Here is a 21,171-nt window from a genome sequence, read left to right as displayed (position 1 = left end):
ACGCGAAAACGAAGGAACGACTGTGACTATACGCTAAATGCGTTTTTTGATGCGCATAATAAACCCTTTTCGTTTAACCCATCATTATGGTATATTTTGTATACTATATTGAACTTCGGTTTCTAAATAATACGATAGATTATAAACAAAAGATTATATTTATCGGACTACGAAGAATTTTATATCATATTATCATATCATATTATCGTAATGTCTCGCGGATATTTCCCCCTTGTGCAAGACTGAACTCTAGCTGACCACTGTAAGACCACTTCCACTCGATACCTTCCGTTTCAACTCTCGGTCAGGAAAACACCTGTTCATCGAATTCCGAAGGAAAAATCTCTCTTATCGGGACTCCGTCGACTTTATCGTCGTGATCGTTGACCCAAGATCGCATTTACCCACGGAGAGAAGTCTCACCCCTCGAAATCTCCTACCCCAAATGCAACCCCGTATCCTCAGGGGTGGCATTGCACATTCCCACGTAGTCGCAGGTGTCGGCTGTCGGTGGCGTTCACGGGGGCGAGGTTTCCTAGGGGTTTCAGGTGGCGGCGGGGTGTCGGCGAGGGGGGACGGGCGGGAGGGAGGGGACAGGGCGGCGGACAGGAGAGGGTGGTATGTGCAGAGCGGCCCTTCCGACCCCTCGCGGCGTACGTCGGTACGTACCGTAGGAGAATCGATCTAAAACTAGGAGTCGCCGCAGTAACCGCTGGGAGGAAGCCAGTGTTACAATTCGCGGGGGCCCCCGTCGTATGCGCCAGTGAAATCTTAGACGCACGCCAGCTAATCGCACGTACGCACGGCACGGTCGTCGGGCCAGGTACGTCCACGTCGACGGACGTACGGTACGTCGCCGCAGCCCCTGCTCGTCGCTCCTCGCCGTTTTACTCGCCCTCTTTCTCTCACCACCCGCTGTCTGTCCTGGCGGCACGGCAGCGCAGGGGCGGCCGGCCGGGGGCGGCCGTGCTTTAATCGCGGTATATAACGGAGGGTGTTGTGTGTGTGCGCTCCTCGCTCTCGTCTACCTCGCGACGCCTCGCGTACGTGCGTGCGTGGGAGCGGGACGGAGCGAGGCGCGGCGCCGCGGGTGCGACAGGAACGGCGAGCAGCGTCTCGGCGAGGAGCAGCCGCGTGAGGAAGGGAAGACCACCACGTCTGTCGGCCGTGATCAGTGATACAAGTCAGCCAGCCAGTCAGCCAGCCATCCAGCCAGTAGCTACAGCCCGCCTCTATTCGGTCAGTGAGTCCAGCCAGCCAGACGACCGGCCGAGCCAAGTATCGCGCCCGATAGGAAGAAGAGAGGAGAAAAGAAAGAGAGAGAGAGAAAGAGGAAGAGAGAGGGAGAGGAAGAAATAGGAGAGAGAGGGGCAGAGACGGTGCGAGAAGGCGAGAAGGCGAGAAAGAGAAAGAGAGAGAGAGACACCTTGCGAGAGTGTACGCGCGAGCAAGCTGGGCGGACAGCAGCGCGAGCCAGAAAGCAGCATCCCCCGATATGCGACGTGCAGCCTTCTTCCCCTTCGCCTTGGTGGTCGTTCCTTCGGAATAAAGCCGCGCGCTTGCTGCTGGGACGGTTCCTTACCTGCAGGGCTATGACGTAATGGCAAGAGAGGTACGCATATCCTTCCGGCAGCTTCCTTCCCATCTCTCGCGCCCATGCAGCATCCACCTTGCGAATCATCCTCGCGACGCGGGACGCGGGAGGGGTGGGCGAGGGAAGGAGAAATCTCGTATTCCTGCTTTATTTTGTATCGCGAACGAGAGAAATCTCGTCGCCCGTCGTGAGAGAGTCTTCTTTCTCCGCGGAGAGGACGCCTCTCGATGACCTATTTTCACGTGACCTCGTGACACCCGACGAGATCGGTCCTCGGCTTGCACCCCCCCCAGAGTGCATCACCCTCTAGGCAAGGCCGAACGGCCGAAGGGACGAGCCCTTCAGCCCGCTCCTTCCCCGCCTCGACAGACGCGCGGTTTTCCCATAAAGAGGTGTCCGCGCGAATGCTCCACTCTTTTTCGTTTGTATAAGAATCGCACGGCCTCATTTCGCTCTTTCGGGGACATCTTCTCTCTATGTGCTCACGAGATTGAGATTGCCCTGAAACCGCCCGATTACAGAATTGTGTTTGTTCAAGAGTATCCTTCGCGATTAATCCTTGCTTATAACTTGGAACGTCCGCCCGACCGCCCCCGTAAGGATTTATTTCGCTTTATTGAATTATATCGCGTGTGTGTGTGTACTTAGAATCCCACCCTGATACTCCTGAATTCTATCAGTTGAAGATATCGAGGATTACGTTTTCTCGATAATTCATAGAATTCCTAATCCCCTCGCACCTATAGCATCCATTGTGATGGACACGCTTTTTCTTCATTTGTAATATGGAAGCACATAGTTGTAGAGATACTCGCTGCTGTTGTCCTAGTTTGTGGACATGTTCTGAGTTATGATTCGAGTCGTTTATCACCACATCCGCGATTTCTAAGGGGAATAATAAATAGAGAGGAAACATGTTCGAACGTATCTCTTCATAAATAGGGAATCGGGTCTGGAATATTTAAGATTTTCCTCATTTTTGTGATCGTTTTTCTTTTTTACTTTAGAATAGCATTTCACCATCAGGATTGTCTTTGAAGAATTATCAATAATTCTTTCTATTAGCATTCTCTTCGTATATACATATTTTTTCAATAATAATTAATAATTATTTCTTTTAAGATAATTCCTAGCTATCTTAAAGCGCCGATTAGTTATCTTTGCATGTTTCTGAAATTAATCTTTATTGTTGTTTCTTTTTGCTCATAAGTTTCTTATCATTTTATTTTATGCGGATGATTAGAATTCCTCTTGTCACCTTGTATATAAATTAGTATTAATATTTTCTTAATATTAATAAAACTTTCTCTACAAGGCTTTTAGCGTTAGTAAAATCTCTCTCGTTATTTTATTCGCACGTAAGTTCTTCCTTGACATTTTTTTTCCATTTGCAAAGTCCACTTAATCACTTTATTCCTCGATAGAAGGCTAGTTCGTCGCTTTTACGTGTTCACAGAGTTCCTTGCATCCGTTTTGTCTACCGCTAGAAACTTTCCTCACGCTTTTCCCGCTCATATAGACTCGTCCTCATTGCCTTCTTACAATACACCCCACTATACTCGCTCGTAGATTCTGCTTCACCGATTTGCAAGATCCCGGAATCCTTGTCACTGTACAGTTGTTGGAATCTTCTTGAAGAAGTCCGCAAGATACAAATTTTATATTCAATGCGCTTTTTGCAAATATTTTCTCTCGACCTGTTTATATTGAAAATTATACACAGAGCAGAGTCGCGAGAATGTTACTCTTTTGTTCGCGGAATGCTTTTCTCGCTCGTAGAACGCTCTGTACCTCATTATGTTCGTCCGTCGTTACTTTGCATGCTCGCAAAATTCTTCTCGTCGTTCTGCACGTTCGCGGACTCTTCCATGCAAAATCCTTATCATCGTTTGTCACGTTTCACAAAATTCCTGTATACTTTTTGTTTCATTGTAAAAGCCTCTTCGCGTATTTACAGTTTCATGTCAGATCCTCTGAGATATTCCAAAAAAGATTCTTCTGTATTTGTTGTTTGGCTCTACTTACAATTTGTGAGATAAACAAATTTGGACAAAAAATATATATATGTATACGATATATATTCTAAACTTTTAATTAAATAATTTTTACTTAAATTAAGAAAGGATTTGAGAGAATATATTTCAGATTTCTTGTTAAAGAATGCACCTGAGTTCGTGGTTTCAACGAAGAAATTTGCATTTTTGGAGAGTCCACATTTTGCATGATTATGCATGTGTGTGTGTGTGTGTGTGTGTGTGTGTGTGTGAGAGATTTCTCATATAAATAAATTAAATAAAAAATTCTAAATAGGTGGAGAATCGAATTGTTAAGTTTCTTAAGAAAATATATTTAAAACGAATAAATATCTAAGAACGTTTCAATGCGGATGCATCGGAAAGACGTCGTTACAAAAGGGAGGTTCTGTTAAATATTTGTTCAGCGTTATTCTTGATTCGTTGGTTATTCCAAATTCCACGACTTTAGAATCCTCCGAGTTTGATTTATAAGTAAATAAAAAATTCGCGAAGTAGTCGACGGCAGCGGTTCTCGACGATACTTCGTTAAGGGATACACCTGGGTACATTCACGTTCCAGCTGCAGGCGGGTTCCCTATTTGCTCGTTAGCACGTTGCGATGTTGTTTACTAAGTTCCATCCACGGCAAGCTCGCGAATGCGAGGGGTTATTACATGAAAGACGTTGATACTTGTATTGCTAAGATAAACATTCAATTTTAGGCCTTTGGACTTTTAAATCTTTGAATTTTTGGATTCATTTAAACATGCTGGGCGTTTTGACTCTAATGTAAGAGTACATTCTGAATTCTCTCTGATTCTCTCTGATTTCTCGTATCAAACTCATCTGTATTTTTATGTTGTGAATTATTATTTATCTGGATTATTATTGTATATTTATTATATGAACTCTCGTGTTATATTACTTATGTCTCCTTAGATCCTAGATTTAGGTTCTTCTTGGTTTCTTTTAAGTCTTTCAATTCTTAAAGTTAATTAAATCCGTAGATCTTCGCGTGTTTCAGTAGATATCAAATCGTTGGGTGAAAAAAAGCCTAAGCACTCGCGTTGTGCTTTAAATTCCGAGAATTTTCTATTTTGAAATATCTGTAGTTTTGAGAAACAATAAAATTTGGAAAATAATAACGAATTAACGCAATAACTCGCGTCCGTACGAAATAAAAATAAATAAATAGAATATTTTTTATCGTCCGGTTAAATCGAGCACTAATATATCTTGCGCATATACTTAATAATTACAAATGTCTAACAAATATAATAACGATATATTAGTATTGACAATGAATGACCGGCAAATCCTACTGTGCGCACAGAATAAATAAGCGATATTACAAGTTAAGACCGGTTAAACCAGGTCAGTGCTTTCGATCATAAACTGCGCACGCGTCCTATACACCCTTAGCGCCACCCCCGTTGAGGACTAGGAACAACCCCAAACATAATGCACCCCTTCGGTTCGCATTATTCCGAGATCGCTAGCGACGTCGTCGGGATGCAATCTCGCCGATCGAAGAGTGCAGATGTATCCACAGTGAGAAGTATACGATAGAGTGCACGAAACGAGGCGGAGACGAATATATTCGCGAGTAAATTGTATGGAGTATATATGCGCCTCCTAAAGTAAACCGAGTAAATTAAAGTAAATTAACGAAATAATTCACCATCCGATAAACCATCCGCAAAGAGTCTCCGAGTGGAAAGAGTTCGTGGAAAGATATACGTGCAAACCGTTGCCGTAAGTGTCCCGCGCCATGCATTATTATTGCGTTTACCTTTTTAACATGAATATTATTAGATGTGGGTCGCGTTTATGATTCGATATAAATCAGTTCTACGTTATACTTGATGTACATGCAAATCTAACATAAGCATCATATAGGAGTTTGCGTTGCGAATTATTTTGAATGCTCGCGCAGAAATCGTGAATATTTGAATATTCAAATTTATAGATTCCAAGACCTGAGAGAAGGGATATCTTTAGATTCTTAGATGCGTGGAATTTCGAGTGAATCTTTAAGCCCTATAGATCTAGGTCTAGACTCTTTAAACTCTCGAGAATTCCCAGATGCAGTAAATGCATTAAAGTGCGATAGTTCAGGAACACTTTGCACGCATTTAAACGTTGGTCCCTATTTTTTTAAAATAATTTTTGCATTACTTTATTGATTCGATTGCCAATATGTTAGTCACGGTCGTATGTTAATGAACTTGGAACAATTTTTATAATCCTGTATGTCCTGCACGTTATATCAATATATTTTTCATTTAATTCTTATTCTTATTTAAATTTGCACCAGACTTGTGCAAATAAATAAATATAAATGATAAGATGTAATCCTGTTGCGGCATTATGTTATAAGTTTAAAAAATAATGAAATATTTGATAGTTTTCATATATGAGATTTTATTTATCAACCGTTCTACATGACCGTTATGTGTACAAAGCATGCTGGGAAATTATTTACTCCATTTAACATCTGGGCGACAAGCGTTTCCCGGGGTCAGGCTCTTCAAGCCTTATTCACACGCTTTTCTTGTCGCGAATTATTTTTAATTTGTGTGTGAATCATTTCTTATACGCGACATTTCTTTATTTCTTTTATATTTTACAAAACGCAAGAAATGTTTACTTCAATGATTTATCGTTTATGCACATATACATATAAAAATTTCGCAAAATTTTAAATGCACACAAGGCTGCACAATGTTGCATTTTCTAAAACCGTAAGCTAAAAAAGCTGTATAAAAATATAAATTGCATGTTTCAACTAATGCCAACATAAGTCTGCTGTTTTACCCTTTTTCTAATGTTCAATAACTTTATTTTTACAAAGCGCTTTAAATGCCTGCGAGCTTGCACGCGCTTCCGGAGAACATTTAAGGTCAATAATAAATCGCAAATGTCAACCATTTTTAACTTTACCGTGCATTAAAGTGCGGTACACATCGACATTTTTTTCACTGTACTAAAATTAATCGATGTCAGATGTCATGCCCTTTCCATCACGTAAAAATTTCTCTCTTCCTCTTTTGATACTTGACTTTTTCAAAACTATGTTTTAATACTTTTCTAGCCTAAATTCCTATTCTATTCTTGGCTCAAAAATAATAATTAATTTACTTCACTTGTATTTTAATAATATATCTTAATTGCTGTAAATATTAATACTAATTATTTAATTCTTGCGCAGGAGTTACGGACCAAGAGACCTTTTAAGATATGGGACAGCTGGCGTAACGTAAGAAAAGGACTGGTCGTTAGCAATTTCGAAGAGTTGATTGTCCGAGGTGAGGCATATCTAAATTTAAAAGTCTGTAAGTTTAGTTTTTATGCTTAATAAATTAAAGCAAAAGCAATTAAAAGCCCAATTGTGTTTATAATGCATCTTTTAAAGTTTCTTCCTATATCATTAAAACAATCTGCACTCAAATTAGCAGTAGTGCATTGAACGTGATGTATATTTTTTTGACGATATTTAAGATATTGGATTACTGGTCACAAGATATCGTTCTTTTCTTACAAAACATCTTTTTGAAAGAAAAAAATAAATAAAAAAAATTTCAGAAAGACTTTGAGGAAGATGTTAGATTCTTTGCAAAAAAAACCATGCGTGTTACGCTAAGGATAACTCTTTGCAAGCAAGCGTCACGCATTGTCCTTCCGGAGCACTCTCTTTCCACCTGTCCGGCCGACCGGCGAAGAAATATTTCCGGTCGGAAATATTTCCGCGCAGCGTATCGCGGCGCGGAATTGCATTATCTGTAAAGTTCCTTTGAAAGTGTCGCTCTCGCAACACACATTTCTCGCAACATTTCTCAGAAACAAAGCGCCGTTCGTTCGTTCGTTCGTTCATTCGTTCGAGGACGCACCATCACCATTATTCGCAACCGCGCCATTCACACGATTACACAGTACACGCGACACGTGGCACACCCATTTACACGGGATACATGTAACGCACATGCACACGCGCGCACGCACACGCCCACACGCACACTGACGCTGATGTTAAAGCGTTATCACAACCCTGGAACGCCATCTGACACCCCAACCCTTTGGCCAACCCTTGCTTTCAGGTAAGGAAAAGCTGGGCGTGCCACAAAACGAGAATGTCTCGCTAGTTTTGGAGTCGGACGGCACGCAAGTCGAGGACGGCGAGTACTTCAAGACACTAGGAAACAACACGATCCTGCTCCTGTTGCGGCATGGTGAACGCTGGTGTCCTACTGGCGTCGACATCATACGCGCTGGTAGGTAAAAGGGACATTACACATTACACAGATCGACTTTAGGAGAAATCGGCAACTTGGTTGAGGAAACTAAGATTGAAGCAACACGAGCGACAGAAAATTTTAAAAGACATCTAAAGAAAACGAGAATTTTTTAAGTATTTAAAAGATGAAAATAGTTGGGATACCCCTTTTAGACGTATATCATACGATAAATTAGATTCATCAAAGCATTTAACAAGTAAAAATTAAATCTTCTTATAGAGAGACCTTTAACGATCAACCAAGTAGCTTTTCTTCTGTTTTCAAATATCTCGACTTTCTAGATTTTTGAACCCTCGAATATATAGCTTCTTTAGAGTCATACGGAGATATTACAACGATCAACTTTGGTTGATGGAAATCGACAACTTGGTTGAGGAAACTAATCTCGAGGCAACTGATATAATTGAAACTGATCAAACTGAATTACATGTGGATCAAACTGAATCCTTACACACACACAAGCCTTTAAACGATCAACCAAGTAGGTTTTCTTCTATTCTTAAGCTCTCTTTAGATGTTTTGGATTTTTTAAGACAATCTTCTTTATCACCCGAAACCTCTTTAGACTTTTGAATCAGTAAGTCTCTTGGCTTCCTTAAGATCTGTGGATCTCGCACTCTTGCGATGGATCACTGGCACTGATCGTCACGCCTTGCACCACCGAACACCACCCGTATCCCCCGCAGCCGCGTCCACCGATAACTGATAACTCCTTTTCTCTTTCTCTTTCTCAGCAATTTCGGCGATCCCGAAAATAGTCTGCGAGACGATCCACGCGCTGGAGTTGCACGATGAGACGCCATCGTGGAAAATCATGGACAATAAAGGCCGAGTCACAGTGGTACTACACTGGGACCAGCGCTCGTCATCGTCGTCGCAGGTGCAGCAGCAGCAGGCGAAGGCAGGCCAAGATGCCCAGACCTCCAAGTATTCGCCGACTAAGAAAGCTGACCTGAGTGGCGCCCAGCGGCCGTCCCTGGTGATCCAGACCAGCTTGGACAAGCTCGGCTATGACGGCAAGACGACGCACTTGCCCGGCGAGATTGCCCCGTCGCGGTACACCAGCCCGCGAATCACTGTGATAAATCATGACGATATGGTATATTCAATTTACAGTTTTACTTTAAGCGTTTCATCTTTAGATTTTAGTTCAATCGCGCAAGTTTCTAAACCTACCGCAGAATCTACGATTGAAAAGATCAGTGTGACAGTGATGTAATTCATTTTCTTAAAGTCCTGAGGAAATTAATCCGCTCATGCTTTTAAGAAAATAGGTCAGCTCAACGTTGCACTGAATTTTTCGATCTCAACAATGATCTACCATACTAATCTGTTAGCCGTACTAATCTAAGCGCTTTATCTGTGGACAGTTTTTTTTATCAATCACGATCTTCTAAATCAATTTAGCGCAATCATTGCGTTACTTGTAATTAGAGAGATCAATATGGCATTAGTTCTCTATGTTAGTTCTTTAAAGATTTGAAGAAAGTGAACTAGATCATTGTTGTAATCGTTTAATTATTTGATTTCAACCAGTTAGGTGTTTTATTTGTGAAATTTTGACGCAAACTGAACTAAATTCTTATCTATCACGCTGTAAGCTTATCTTCATCCTAGCAGCAACAACCGTTGCAATCGCACATGCCGGGCCGTCTGGTGAAGCAAGGCACAAATTCGTTCGACAGTACGACCATCCACATCCACACACCCGAATGCTCCAACCACATTCATCAGCCGGTCGCGCGAAACGGCAGTCCGGTGAATGGCGCCGACGGTGGTGCTATCGGCGAGTGCGATTTCCACTGCTGCGCCCTGCACGAGGAGGGCCGCAGAATCGCTGTACACAAATCAGTGGCGACGTCGCCGATCCAGGACGCGCAGCATGCGCAGTATCAACATCCGCATCATCCACATCCACATCCACAGCAACAGCAGCAAACGCAAACGCCGTCGCCACAGCCGCCGTCCTCCCTATCGGACGGCACCAAGCGACCTGGCCTTAGCAAAGGTCATGTTCGTTTTCGCGATACCGCTGACGAGGAGTCAAGCTCGCGTCTAGCCGGTGCTGTTGGCTTCCACTTACATCATAATCATCACCACCATCATCAAGAGCATGACAGTTCTGAGTCCGAAACGGAGAACACAATAATGGAGGACGAAATCGTGACCTCGGAGAAATTTTTGTTACTGATCGATCAGCTGACGGTCGATCAGAAGCACCACCTTAGCATCAAGGACATTGGCATCATACTGGAGCGACTTAGCTCCAAAATCCTCGACGTCGAGCGGCTGGATCGCGAGAGCGAGAGCGAGGAGATCTACAATTGGACGATCAAGGCGGTCATACGGGGCGATGTCTTGCGGGAGCTCGGGGTGATCTACAATGGAAATTATTACGCGATCTCAGAGCATCCCGGCTACAAAGAGGAGTCCGAAGAGAATAACGAGGATAACGAAGAAGAGGAGGAGGATAGACTTTAATATGATGCTGGTTTACTAGATAGATAGATAGATAGATTATACCTATTCCTGATTATTATTAAATTAGGACACGTTGTCAGTGGAAATAAGAACGGGGATATCACGTGGTATTTCCATTAAATCCGAGGATTTTTTGAAAATTGATTAAACTCGAACTTTCTGTGATTTTTTCTGAGAGTCTATAGCATTTCCTAGAATTTTCCTAGGATCTTTGTGATCCTTCAAGGATTCCCAATCAGTTTGGGGTTTTTTTTAACATTTTCTAGGAATTTTCTAAGATTAAGAGATATAGCAGCGTTGTCTTGTGCCAAATATATGAAAGTTCTGCAGAATAAATCGCTTAAGATTTAATGAACTTAGGATTTTTTAAACCAAGTCTTCTATGATTTCTCAGGATATTCCTACAATTTTTTCAAAGATTAAGATTTCGGAATTTTCTCCTTATAGGATCCCAAGATTTTTAAGGAGATTTCCGATGTTACAATCCTGTAAAATCTTAGGATTCTGTGTAAAATTCTGTGTGCACTTAAAATTTGTAATATTAATTTTACAAGTTTCTAAAAAGTCTCTAAAAAATTTTAAATTCTAGAACTATCCAGAATATCTTTATTTTCAATTCAAGATATATTTTTTTAATGTTTGATTCTAAGCTTCTCTGAAAAAATTTTCAAATTTTGTTCTAAATTCCTACTTTTTTTGAATTATGGGGAATATAATTTTCTTGGATTGTAGTTTATACGGAACTTTGGATCTTGGCCTCCTTAAGTTATGGCACCTTAAATTTTAAATGTAAGATATCTTACAATTAGACTCTAAAACACTATAATTCTAGGTGCCTTAGATTCCAAGTATCTTAAATCGAACAGACTTCAGATCTAAACATCTTAGATCCTAAGTACTTTAGACCTTAAACATTGTAAATTCTAAATTTCTTAGGTCCTAAGATATAAGTTTTTAAAACCTGAGACTCGATAGATTCTTTTTTTTCCACTAATCCTGACACATTTGCGATTCTTTAGAGCCGTGTGTTAAATCATTTCTAGAGCTATCACGTAATCTTGATAGAATCTGAATATAAAGAGAAGTCTTAGGAGACTATCAAGAATTAAGTGCCACTGTTGTTTAGCTTTACTTTTGTATTTTGTGATTTTGTGGCTATTAATCTTCGAATTGAGGAAATTTAGATGAATGTTCTCAAGTTTTTACGAAACATTGTGCCAAATCATTTGTCATTATAATGACTTTTTATATCAGTCTTATAAATAAAATCGACAGCTTCTTCGAAATTCATGAAATCCTCGGATCAAAGATGAGATCCACGGAAAAGCGAAAAACGAGTGACGCGTGCGAATTACATCCGCGTCGCAGGGAGGAACCTAATTCGAAATTCGAAAGATGATAGAGGGTAGATCGACGAGAAGCGACATTTCTTCCGAATATGTTTTCTTAATAAGAAAAAAAAAGAATAGAAAAAATAAAGCAAGGGAAGAAAGAGATCGCAACGTAACGGAATCATGTGTAATATGATATAATATACAAGTTTATTAAAAACCTAGTTCTAAAGACGGTTGTTGAAATATGTATTTATTAAAACTAGCGTGTATACTTGTAGGAAACATTTTTGGGATTACGGACGTCGATTCCGTAACCGTCCACAACACTGCCGTATCTAAAGAGACAAAGTAAAAGAGAAATAATGAGAGATAGACGGAGAAAGAAGGAGAGAAAGGAGAATAAACTAAAAGAAGCATGAATAGATACAAAAGCGTAACAATTCGACTCGACAAGACTCGGCTAAATTCGATGAGATAATTCTTTCTTTTTGTTCGTAGTGCGTTCGTTCATTATATAAAGAACCTAATCCTTTATTGCAAGTTTCAAGTTCAGTTTTCGTAAGTTTTATCAATATTAGATTAAAATTTATTTAATTTAATAATATTTTTAATTTATATATATCATTTTAGTATTCTAGGATAATTTGTGTAGATTCACAGTATAAAATCCCAAGATAAATAGCTTTAACTTCAACTGTTGAATAAAATCTTTAAGCTCTTATTGCAGATTAAGATTTTCAGATCAAAATTTTTCTTAGTTTAAATTTTCTTGGGTGAGTATTGACGAAACATTTTGGAATTTATTAACGGGATATCGAAAATTTACAAATATATAATTAGCAACACAGCAAATAAGTTTGTCATACCGTTGCTCTCTCATAAAAAATATACAAGTGTTCTGCAATAAGGGATTAATTTATATTTTTAATAGCCGCGATCGAGGATAAAAATCTCGCGAAGGTGCAAGGTCAATCGATGTCGGAAATGATCGATGATAATCGAATGGCGAATGGATAACACGTGGCAAGCACGTGTATTAACTCATAGACCGCCATAGAATGCTCAGATTGATATTAAATCGAACATCGTAATTAAACATCGTATTTATCTAAGTGTATCGCGTGGCTGCCTTTAATTCATCGAACATCGCGGACGACTCATAAACCGCGCGAAGAGCGACGTCAAAGCTGATGACAAAGCGACGCGATAACAATGGAGGTGGGAGATGAAGTTGTTTGTTTCTCGCCGACGTAAATTCTTTTTGTAGATTTGTGAAACATGTTCTCGTAGCCTAAGATCCTTGGATCCTCGGATTCTTCGATCTTCGATCACTTGGGTACTAGATTCCTCGGAACTAATTTTTCCACGTGATCTAAATAACTTGACTGATTTTTTTTCAGATAATGTGGATTAATCTCTCTCAATTGGTTTTAATTTTTTTTTAATTTCTTTCAACTTCTTTTAATCCTCAGTTCCTTGCATTTTCTATAAATTAATGAAATGTTTGAAACATTTTAAATATTTTTGGCATGCTCAGTTATTAATTCTTTCTCTCTTAATTCTAAATTCTTTATAGAATAGTAGTGGAATCTAGTACCTATTTTACTTATTTTAGCTCACCGCAGCTACGATTCTCGGACTGGATCCGCGAATGAAAGTCATTCATTCGAAGCGGAGTACACAGTAGGTAGCATCGCTCAAAGCTTTCTACTCTTCCCTTAGGATATAAAATCAATGCGTAATTACATACATAATTTATTCTTACCGTAAACAATAATTATTTAAGAAAGATATTGTGCAAATATTAAATTTCAACGGGAGAATTTTTATGTATTTCATTTTTCCTCAAATTTATAACAAGACTTCGTGGAATTTATCTTTTTATATTATTCTTACCATAAAAATTATTAGGCTTTATTTTTATATTTTGTTTAAGAAGCAATTATGTAGATATCGCGTTTTCATGAGAGGGATAGAAGTTGAGAGAAAGTTTCGAACGATACTTCAAAAATACATATGCTTACATACGCGCGCGTATAGATTACGCGTAACAGCATAATCTGAATCATTCGGAATTTACGTTAGCGAATGTATTACATGAATATACGTGTTGGAGATATGATCTATGTGAAACTTTGCAATTTTAATATATTTCTATTGTAAGTATACTCTCGAACAACTGTGAGAGAAAGAGAGAGAGAGAGAGAGAGAGAGAGAGAGAGAGAGAGAGAGAGAGAGAGAGAGAGAGAGAGAGAGAGAGAGAGAGAGAGAGAGAGAGAGAGAGACGAGGAGGAGAGAAGAAAAGAGAGAGAGAGAGAGAGGAGGAGAGAGAGAGAAAGAGAGAGAGAGAGAGAGAGAGAGAGAGAGAGAGAGAGAGAGAGAGAGAGAGAGAGAGAGAGAGAGAGAGAGAGAGAGAAATGATGCGGCACACGACGCGCGGGAGTTATTCGATAGCGTATATAAATATATACATATATAGATATATACATATATTATATATAATAACACACAGCGAGAACTGTCGTGGGGAAACCACTTTATACGTACAGGTCGTCACGGTTACGGCCAACTCGAGGAACACTCGAAAACAAATTTTGAGGTTGTCTAAAAAAAAAAAATAACAAAAGACACCCACGTACAGAGGAAAGAGCTAAACTCGTCATTCCGTTGGCGTTAAGATTTTCCATGTGTCTTATCTCATCTCGTACTTCGTTCGCGATCATCTTACCTTCGAGCGTGATGCGCTTGGATCGCAAAATTGTCGGAATCTAGGAATGCGGGTCCTCTTGGATTTAAAGTCCTGCTCGGAGGGTCACTTTTTGGACGTAGATCTTTTTTCCAATTTAAGATTTCACGGATCTTAAATCGCTGTAAGATCTTGGGTTTCTTAGATCTGACATTCCTAGATCGTTCGACCGCTGTTATTTCTTTAGACCATCGCATCGTTAACTTCTCGGATCCTCGAGTCATCGAATCTCAATCCTTTGATTTTCAAGGGTCACGTGAATTTAAGATAATCAGAATAATGTGAGAAGGGGGGAAGAACGAAAGGGAGGGAGAAAAATACAAACAGAATAGAAGAGTTTAGATCTGATCGGAATAATCGTACAATTTTTTGTTCCGTTGTAAAAGAACGTATGCTTTTGCAATTGAAAGTTTCTACTCCCGAAAAATTATGTCACGATAAAAAAAACCCTTTACAGGTTTCTGGTCTCGTAGTACCACTTTAAATAATAATGAATAATAATAATGATAAAACAACCACAAATAATACTAATATTAATATTTACAATAAAATAATAATGCATGGTAAAAGGAATAAAAGAATTGTTATAAGTTGGAACTGTTGTTTCTGGTACATGCAGATACTATGCATACACACACACACATAACACACATGCACACATGCATATACACACCTTAAACTAAGAACATGGCCTTTGTTGTTTATTTATACGTAGTCTTACCTTATAATCCTTTTTTGCACAAACAGTACAATGTCCTGGAATTATTTGAACAGAAATTCGCATAATTATTAAGTATTTTATATTTTGTATTCAATAATCGCCGAGATTATTAGTCACTTATTCATAATTGATACAAATTTTTTGCATTTTTCTGAAATAGAATGCATGAATTTGCGCGCGGATCCTTGAACTCTTGCTACATTTCTTCAGATCTTCGAAATATCGTTATATATATGCTACTCTTAATACATTCACCGTCCGGACGGCCACCGGTGATTGAGCTTTCCGTTTACGCCTTGTTGGTCGATGACTGTCGATGGGACGACAGTCAAATAAATACGTCACGTATTATATTTTTGTGCGATTCAATACTGTAAATTTATTGCTATAAATTAAATATTTTATTGTTCTTTTTAGTATAAAATAATTCAATTGGCGTAAACGAAAAGTCACATAAAATACGCTTGGCGGTGAATGTATTAATAATGTTTATACTATCTATTATTTACTATTATAAGTATTTATTATTAAGCAATTTATATTATCTGCGACACTTGCGAATGTTTCCGACGGTATGAAATGTTATTGATGTTGAAGAAGGCTTTATTTTATAAGAGATTTTTGCGATATATTAATCCTATTTGTGCAATTCGTTATGTATCGGATTGTGATGTAATTGTGATTCTTCCATCATAATAACGCGACTTTTTCACGACCTATCGATCGATCTATCTGCAGCGAGCAACTGACGATCACCGCATAAGAGCTATTAGCGTAAGCAACCTCGCATCATGATTACCTCTATGTATCTGCATGACCGTATTACAATAAGGGCCCGGACACACACTTCTGCATAACGCATAATACGTAAGCATAAGAAAACTGATTGGTCTATTTCCTTATGCACATGTGTATGGACCACGCAATTTTTTTTATGCTTACGCATTATGCGTTGTGCAGAAGTGTGTGCTCCCCGCTTAGGCTGGAGTCCCATGACATGTATTTTCCGCGTAACGCGTAACCGCGTAACCCTTAACTACTTTTAAAAGAAAGAGGACATAGTCACTACTCGATATAGCAGAAGAGAAACTTTATACAGGTGTTCCAAAAGCATGTGCCAAAGAGGAAAATCGGGATGTGTGTCGAGAGCACTCGATGCTAGTACTTTGTCTTCGCGACGACAATCTTTTTCTCAATGTATAAATCTTAATACTACTTAATCATCAATCTCGTAATCCTTGTTAGAATTATTAAGAATACTCAACTTCTTTTGATATTATAAACGTTCGAATTCTCTGTTTCCCAAATTCTTGAATCCTGATCTTTTCAAACGCACGTTTGAAAACGGATTTGTTGATATGATATGATATTTGTTTAAAAATTCGAACAATAATATTTACACGAATCCTCCTGGATCCGACAGATTCATTTGTGTAATTCTGAAGTCAAATGAGATAAATTTCATTTTACAAACAAGATACACGTTTTATAGGAGAAATTAATTTTCAACGTCGCGCGAAACTTTCGGAGCACTTCGTATAAATATTCATACTGATCGCGAAGTACATTTAGCAACTCTTGCCACTTAGCGATTAGCTCGTATTAGTAAATGAATGAAGTAATTAATTAATTGCGTTAACTTACGAAGGTAAGATTTGAAACAATGAAGTAGGGGAGTAAATCAAAAGACAGGAATTCCTGCATGCGAGATTTATCCAGGACGAAGTACTTAGGAGGAGTCTTCCCTCGCGAGAGGCATGTTGCCCCTATATACACGTATACAGTGTGTCAAGAAAGCATTCATACACATTGTCATGGTCTTTTCTTATAAGTATTGTATCATACTTTTCATATCGCATTATGTTTAAAAATTTCTTCTATTGTAATATGTACTTATATTATGTGGAATGAAATTATTTATGGCATAAGTAGCTATTTGTAACGTTTACATAAGGCTTTTAATAATTATTAAGTATTAAGAATTTTTTTTCTAGATTTCTCGGGTTCTCGGAGTCCTTACAAAATACCAAAGTTTGAAGTTTTAAATAATTTATCTTAGAATGCTTGTAGATATTAAGTTATACATACAAATTTTATAATCATTTTTAAAATTAAATTAATTAGATGCTAGATTATTCAAGTTATAAGTTATTTGAATTTAAATCTATCTTTCCACACATAAAATTAATAATTATTTGTATTAAAATTTTGTCGAATCCAGTATAGGTTCGTATTATGTGTATATTTATACAATTTGACATTATTATAAGTACATTGTTACAATATTTATCGCTCTTAAATAAGAACATCTTTTTACTGTTAAATATGACGCGAGCGCTTTCTTTGTACATCATGCATATATATATATATAAAATATATATATATATATATAAATATATATATATATAAATAATATAAACTACATATAATATATAAAAACTAATCATGATCTACAATCCTACACTGCGAAAACGAAACATACAACAAGTAGAGCGAATTAAGGTTTTTTAAGCATTAACGGTGAAAGAAAATGAGAGAATTAATGTACTGATGATGATGAATTTTTTAACGTTTTATCGCGTTACGGAGTATAATATGTGTATATATACATGAATGCATAACGTACACTCACAATATAAAAAAAGAAAAACACACGTAGACCACATGTGTCTATGTATATACATATATATACAATTCATATATACGCGCGTGCGTGGGAGTGTGCGTGTGCGTGTTTGACGAGAGTGCAGAAAGAATGTAAATAATAAAAACCGTATTATACGATTATCCACTGGGATCTATAATTGCCAGGTGTATAAGTCACATACAATACATGCATATATATATATATATATATACATATATATGTGTATATATACATATATATGTGTATATACATATATATATATATATATACATATATATGTGTATATATACATATATATATAGATATATAAATTATATAATATGAGTTCGATGCACAATAGCGACAATCGCATTATCCTGTGCGATTTTCTGGCGAGCGAGTTTTTGCACCACTTTGTTCGTGAATTTTCCTGCAAAATGGTGTCTAAACGAATTTACGAATATTACTAATAAAAACGACAGCTCAATTTTTTATTCTTTCTCGCTTCTTTGGATTCTGGCACAATTGGATTAACAGATCTCTAAATCCAAGTTGCCTGGATCCCTTTCTCTTCAATCTTTTTATTTATATTTCCTCAAATCCCAAATCTCTCCTATAAAATTTTATTTTGTTTTTAAGAAACTACACCTAGACTATCGTCAATAATCGTCGATAATAAAATTCACCAACAAAAAGGCGGTGCAAAATTATGACGAGAGCATCGTCAACAATATAGACATTTCTCGTTAACCCTTTCTGGGCACGTATGTCATCGCGTTCATTCTTAGGTATCCACAGCACTCTGAATAGATTTCACGCCATTCGTAGCCTAATATATAACCCTATTTTTTCATTTAGAAATAGATAAATCAAGATTATGAAGAAGATGAAAATTTTTCATTTCGTAAAGCTCAATTTTGACGGGGTTCGACAGACCCCCGTCTTCAGGCACATACACAGGAAGGGTTAACCCTTCCATCGCACCGCTGCGACTGATGCATTTACTAGAAAGATTAGTAGAGAAGCGTCGCAGGATAATGCCCAGAGAGATTGCTCGATTGTTGAAGAGGAATGTTCCGCGCTGACGTCGAGCTTATAACGTTACTTAATGTTAGACGGATGTTTTTACACGACTGCCACTTTACAATGACGTGAAGTTACAATTGTTTATCTCGGTGGCCGGCGCGCATGTTTGTCGTCGTCGCACAACATGAAATTTTTGCCCAGTCAAAGAGGACAAAGATACTTTACTCATTATTACATTCCACATCTACTAATTTTAGAAAAAACTAATTTAATTGCATTAAAATTCGGGACTTATATCTAAAAAATATATTTTACGTAAAAATCTTGAATATCAAAAATAAAAAAATAACTTATTTTTTATAATCTGAGAAAGATGTGTCGTTTTAAGTTAATAATAAAATTTACGTAAATTTAGTTGTTTCTGTAAATATTTAACATGTCAACTTTTCAGTAAAAATGTTACCACTAAGATTTTATTTTAAAATTAATATTTGCGTTTTGCGAAATATATATTTCGAAAAGATAAGTTTTCTCTTTTGAGATCACCTTTGGATTCTAAATCTCAGGATTCTTTTATGTAGATCTCTAACCAAAAAATACAAGGTATAAATATTTAAACGTAATCCAGGTAAAGCATTTTTCTTCGCCTAGATTGGTCAAATTTCATACTGTATAGCAACTTTGTTTTTCGCCGACGCGAAGAACGGCGTTTTTCTCTATTAATTTTTCTCCCTGCAGAAAATACGACGGCGAACTCTGCGCACGGCGAATAAGTTCCACTGCGAACGCGAGTCTATTTCTCTCGACTACGGATTAATATACAGTCGAAATGTACCTACTATACGTAAATAAATAAACAAATAAACAAATAGGTGGAAGAAGGTAAAGAGGGAGAGACTAGGCTGCTCGACTTTTTTCTTTCATTATTAAAAGATAATTATTATTTTACATTCGACGTTTGTGTAAATGCATGCTATTCTTATTAGAAATTCATTTACATATTATTTTTTTCTAACAATGACAACATTTTGACTGTTTGTTTAAATGCTTAAAAGAATTACTCAGCAATTGTTTTTAATTAAAGTTGATATTTAGTTATTTGTTTTTGTTAAGAACAAAATATATCACGATCAAAATATGTCTATCAACAAAATATAAAGAAGCAAATAATTTTCTAAAATTATTTTAATTAAAACTTTTAATATATCTTACATAATTATTTTGAGTAGTACGAAAAATAAATATATGAAATAAGGTAATAAAATAGATTTTTGCATAATTCAGTTTTCTAATAATTAATTAACAGAGAAAATGCACACGTGGTGTCTATGCCAAATGTGCGAAACATAATGCTATTTCACTCACGCGCGCGCTGTCTGTTATAAATAAATAAAGTTAGCCGAATCGGCTGCTGTGTGCAGCCTACGCGGTGACCCAAATTTAGACACGTGAATGAATCTCTCATGTGCCTTGTTGCCGATCTCTATCTATCATACACATCAAAATTCATTATTACAAAACAGTTTCGACACATGCCAAAACAGTTTGTCATCTTAAGATTAGAAATAACAATGCAAACAAACTTTATAGAAATTTTACTTCTTCTTTTAGACAAATTGTAAAATACTTCATACTTGTCTAATATATTCATCTCTTACATCTTAAAAGCTTAAAAAATTTAATTATTAAAATTCTCCTTGAATTCGAAAAAAAGTAAATTTTTTTGGTAAGTTCTTTAATATACATACTTTCTTCTCTTATCACATGTATCATGTATTGCTTGCCATTTCCAATTTTATATGTTTTAAATTCTGAATAATTAACGTGTCAAAAAGCTTTGAGATTTTCATTAAGTTTATTATTTATATATATCAGACACAATTATGATCATCTTAAGGGGCAGTTATTGCGACACTCGAATTCTCGAATAAGTTCGCGTTGATATAAAACAGCTGTGTCAGTTATAAATGGCAGAGCACTTGTTTTTACAAGCTGTGTAAGCTTCGGTGCGTTTAAATTTTGAAATAAAACTTCACGAAGACAATATTCGCTGTAAGATTGAGTAGCAGGTAAGAAGATTCTGATGATGATAAATCTACCAGGAGTCCGAGTCGCACAAACAGCAATTAAATTGAATTCTGCAGGAAGAAGCAACTCCGACCTCCCTTGCTCGAGGATTAATAGATGATGGAAAGTATCAAACTCTAATTATTGCAAACATCAAACAAATTCCAGATAAATCACAGTTCCATAAATTTTCTGAATCCAGTGTGTAGATCCTAACTTATTTCTTGAATAATGGTATCATCAAATGTGGGCTCACTCGATCCTAG

The 21,171-nt window shown here is 37.5% G+C and overlaps 2 protein-coding genes across 9 annotated transcripts in view; one reads left to right on the top strand and one right to left on the bottom strand.

Moving 5' to 3' along the window:
• Dila (centrosomal protein dilatory) overlaps window positions 1-21,171 on the bottom strand; it is a 69,620-nt gene that overhangs the window by 3,967 nt on the left and 44,482 nt on the right. The gene's annotated exons all lie outside the window — the stretch shown is intronic.
• On the top strand, window positions 609-14,003 carry Drep2 (DNA fragmentation factor-related protein 2). 3 transcript variants are annotated; one of them, XM_077411071.1, is made up of 5 exons: window positions 609-1,612; window positions 6,821-6,917; window positions 7,707-7,880; window positions 8,639-9,003; window positions 9,522-14,003. In XM_077411071.1, the coding sequence occupies exons 1-5, from the start codon at window positions 1,601-1,603 to the stop codon at window positions 10,383-10,385; spliced, it is 1,512 nt and encodes a 503-aa protein (XP_077267197.1). In that variant the 5' UTR covers window positions 609-1,600; the 3' UTR covers window positions 10,386-14,003. The 3 variants fall into 3 exon arrangements, with proteins under 3 accessions (XP_077267197.1, XP_077267278.1, XP_077267362.1); XM_077411152.1 differs by having other exon boundaries at window positions 613-1,612; window positions 9,525-14,003; XM_077411236.1 differs by lacking the exons at window positions 609-1,612; window positions 6,821-6,917 and adding an exon at window positions 8,210-8,385 and having other exon boundaries at window positions 7,759-7,880.

The sequence above is a fragment of the Temnothorax americanus genome, unplaced genomic scaffold (assembly GCF_048541705.1).
Source record: "Temnothorax americanus isolate GAGA-0224 unplaced genomic scaffold, ASM4854170v1 Scaffold1, whole genome shotgun sequence".
Classification (NCBI taxonomy): Eukaryota; Metazoa; Arthropoda; class Insecta; order Hymenoptera; family Formicidae; genus Temnothorax; species Temnothorax americanus.
This window is presented reverse-complemented; position numbering and strand designations above follow the sequence as displayed.

Bases quoted from the DNA above. Each gene is read 5' to 3' on its own strand.
- Drep2 (XM_077411071.1), top strand. The intron at 7,881-8,638 runs GTAGGTAAAAGG...TCTCTTTCTCAG, and splicing joins CGTCGACATCATACGCGCTG to CAATTTCGGCGATCCCGAAA. The intron at 9,004-9,521 runs GTATATTCAATT...TCTTCATCCTAG, and splicing joins TGATAAATCATGACGATATG to CAGCAACAACCGTTGCAATC.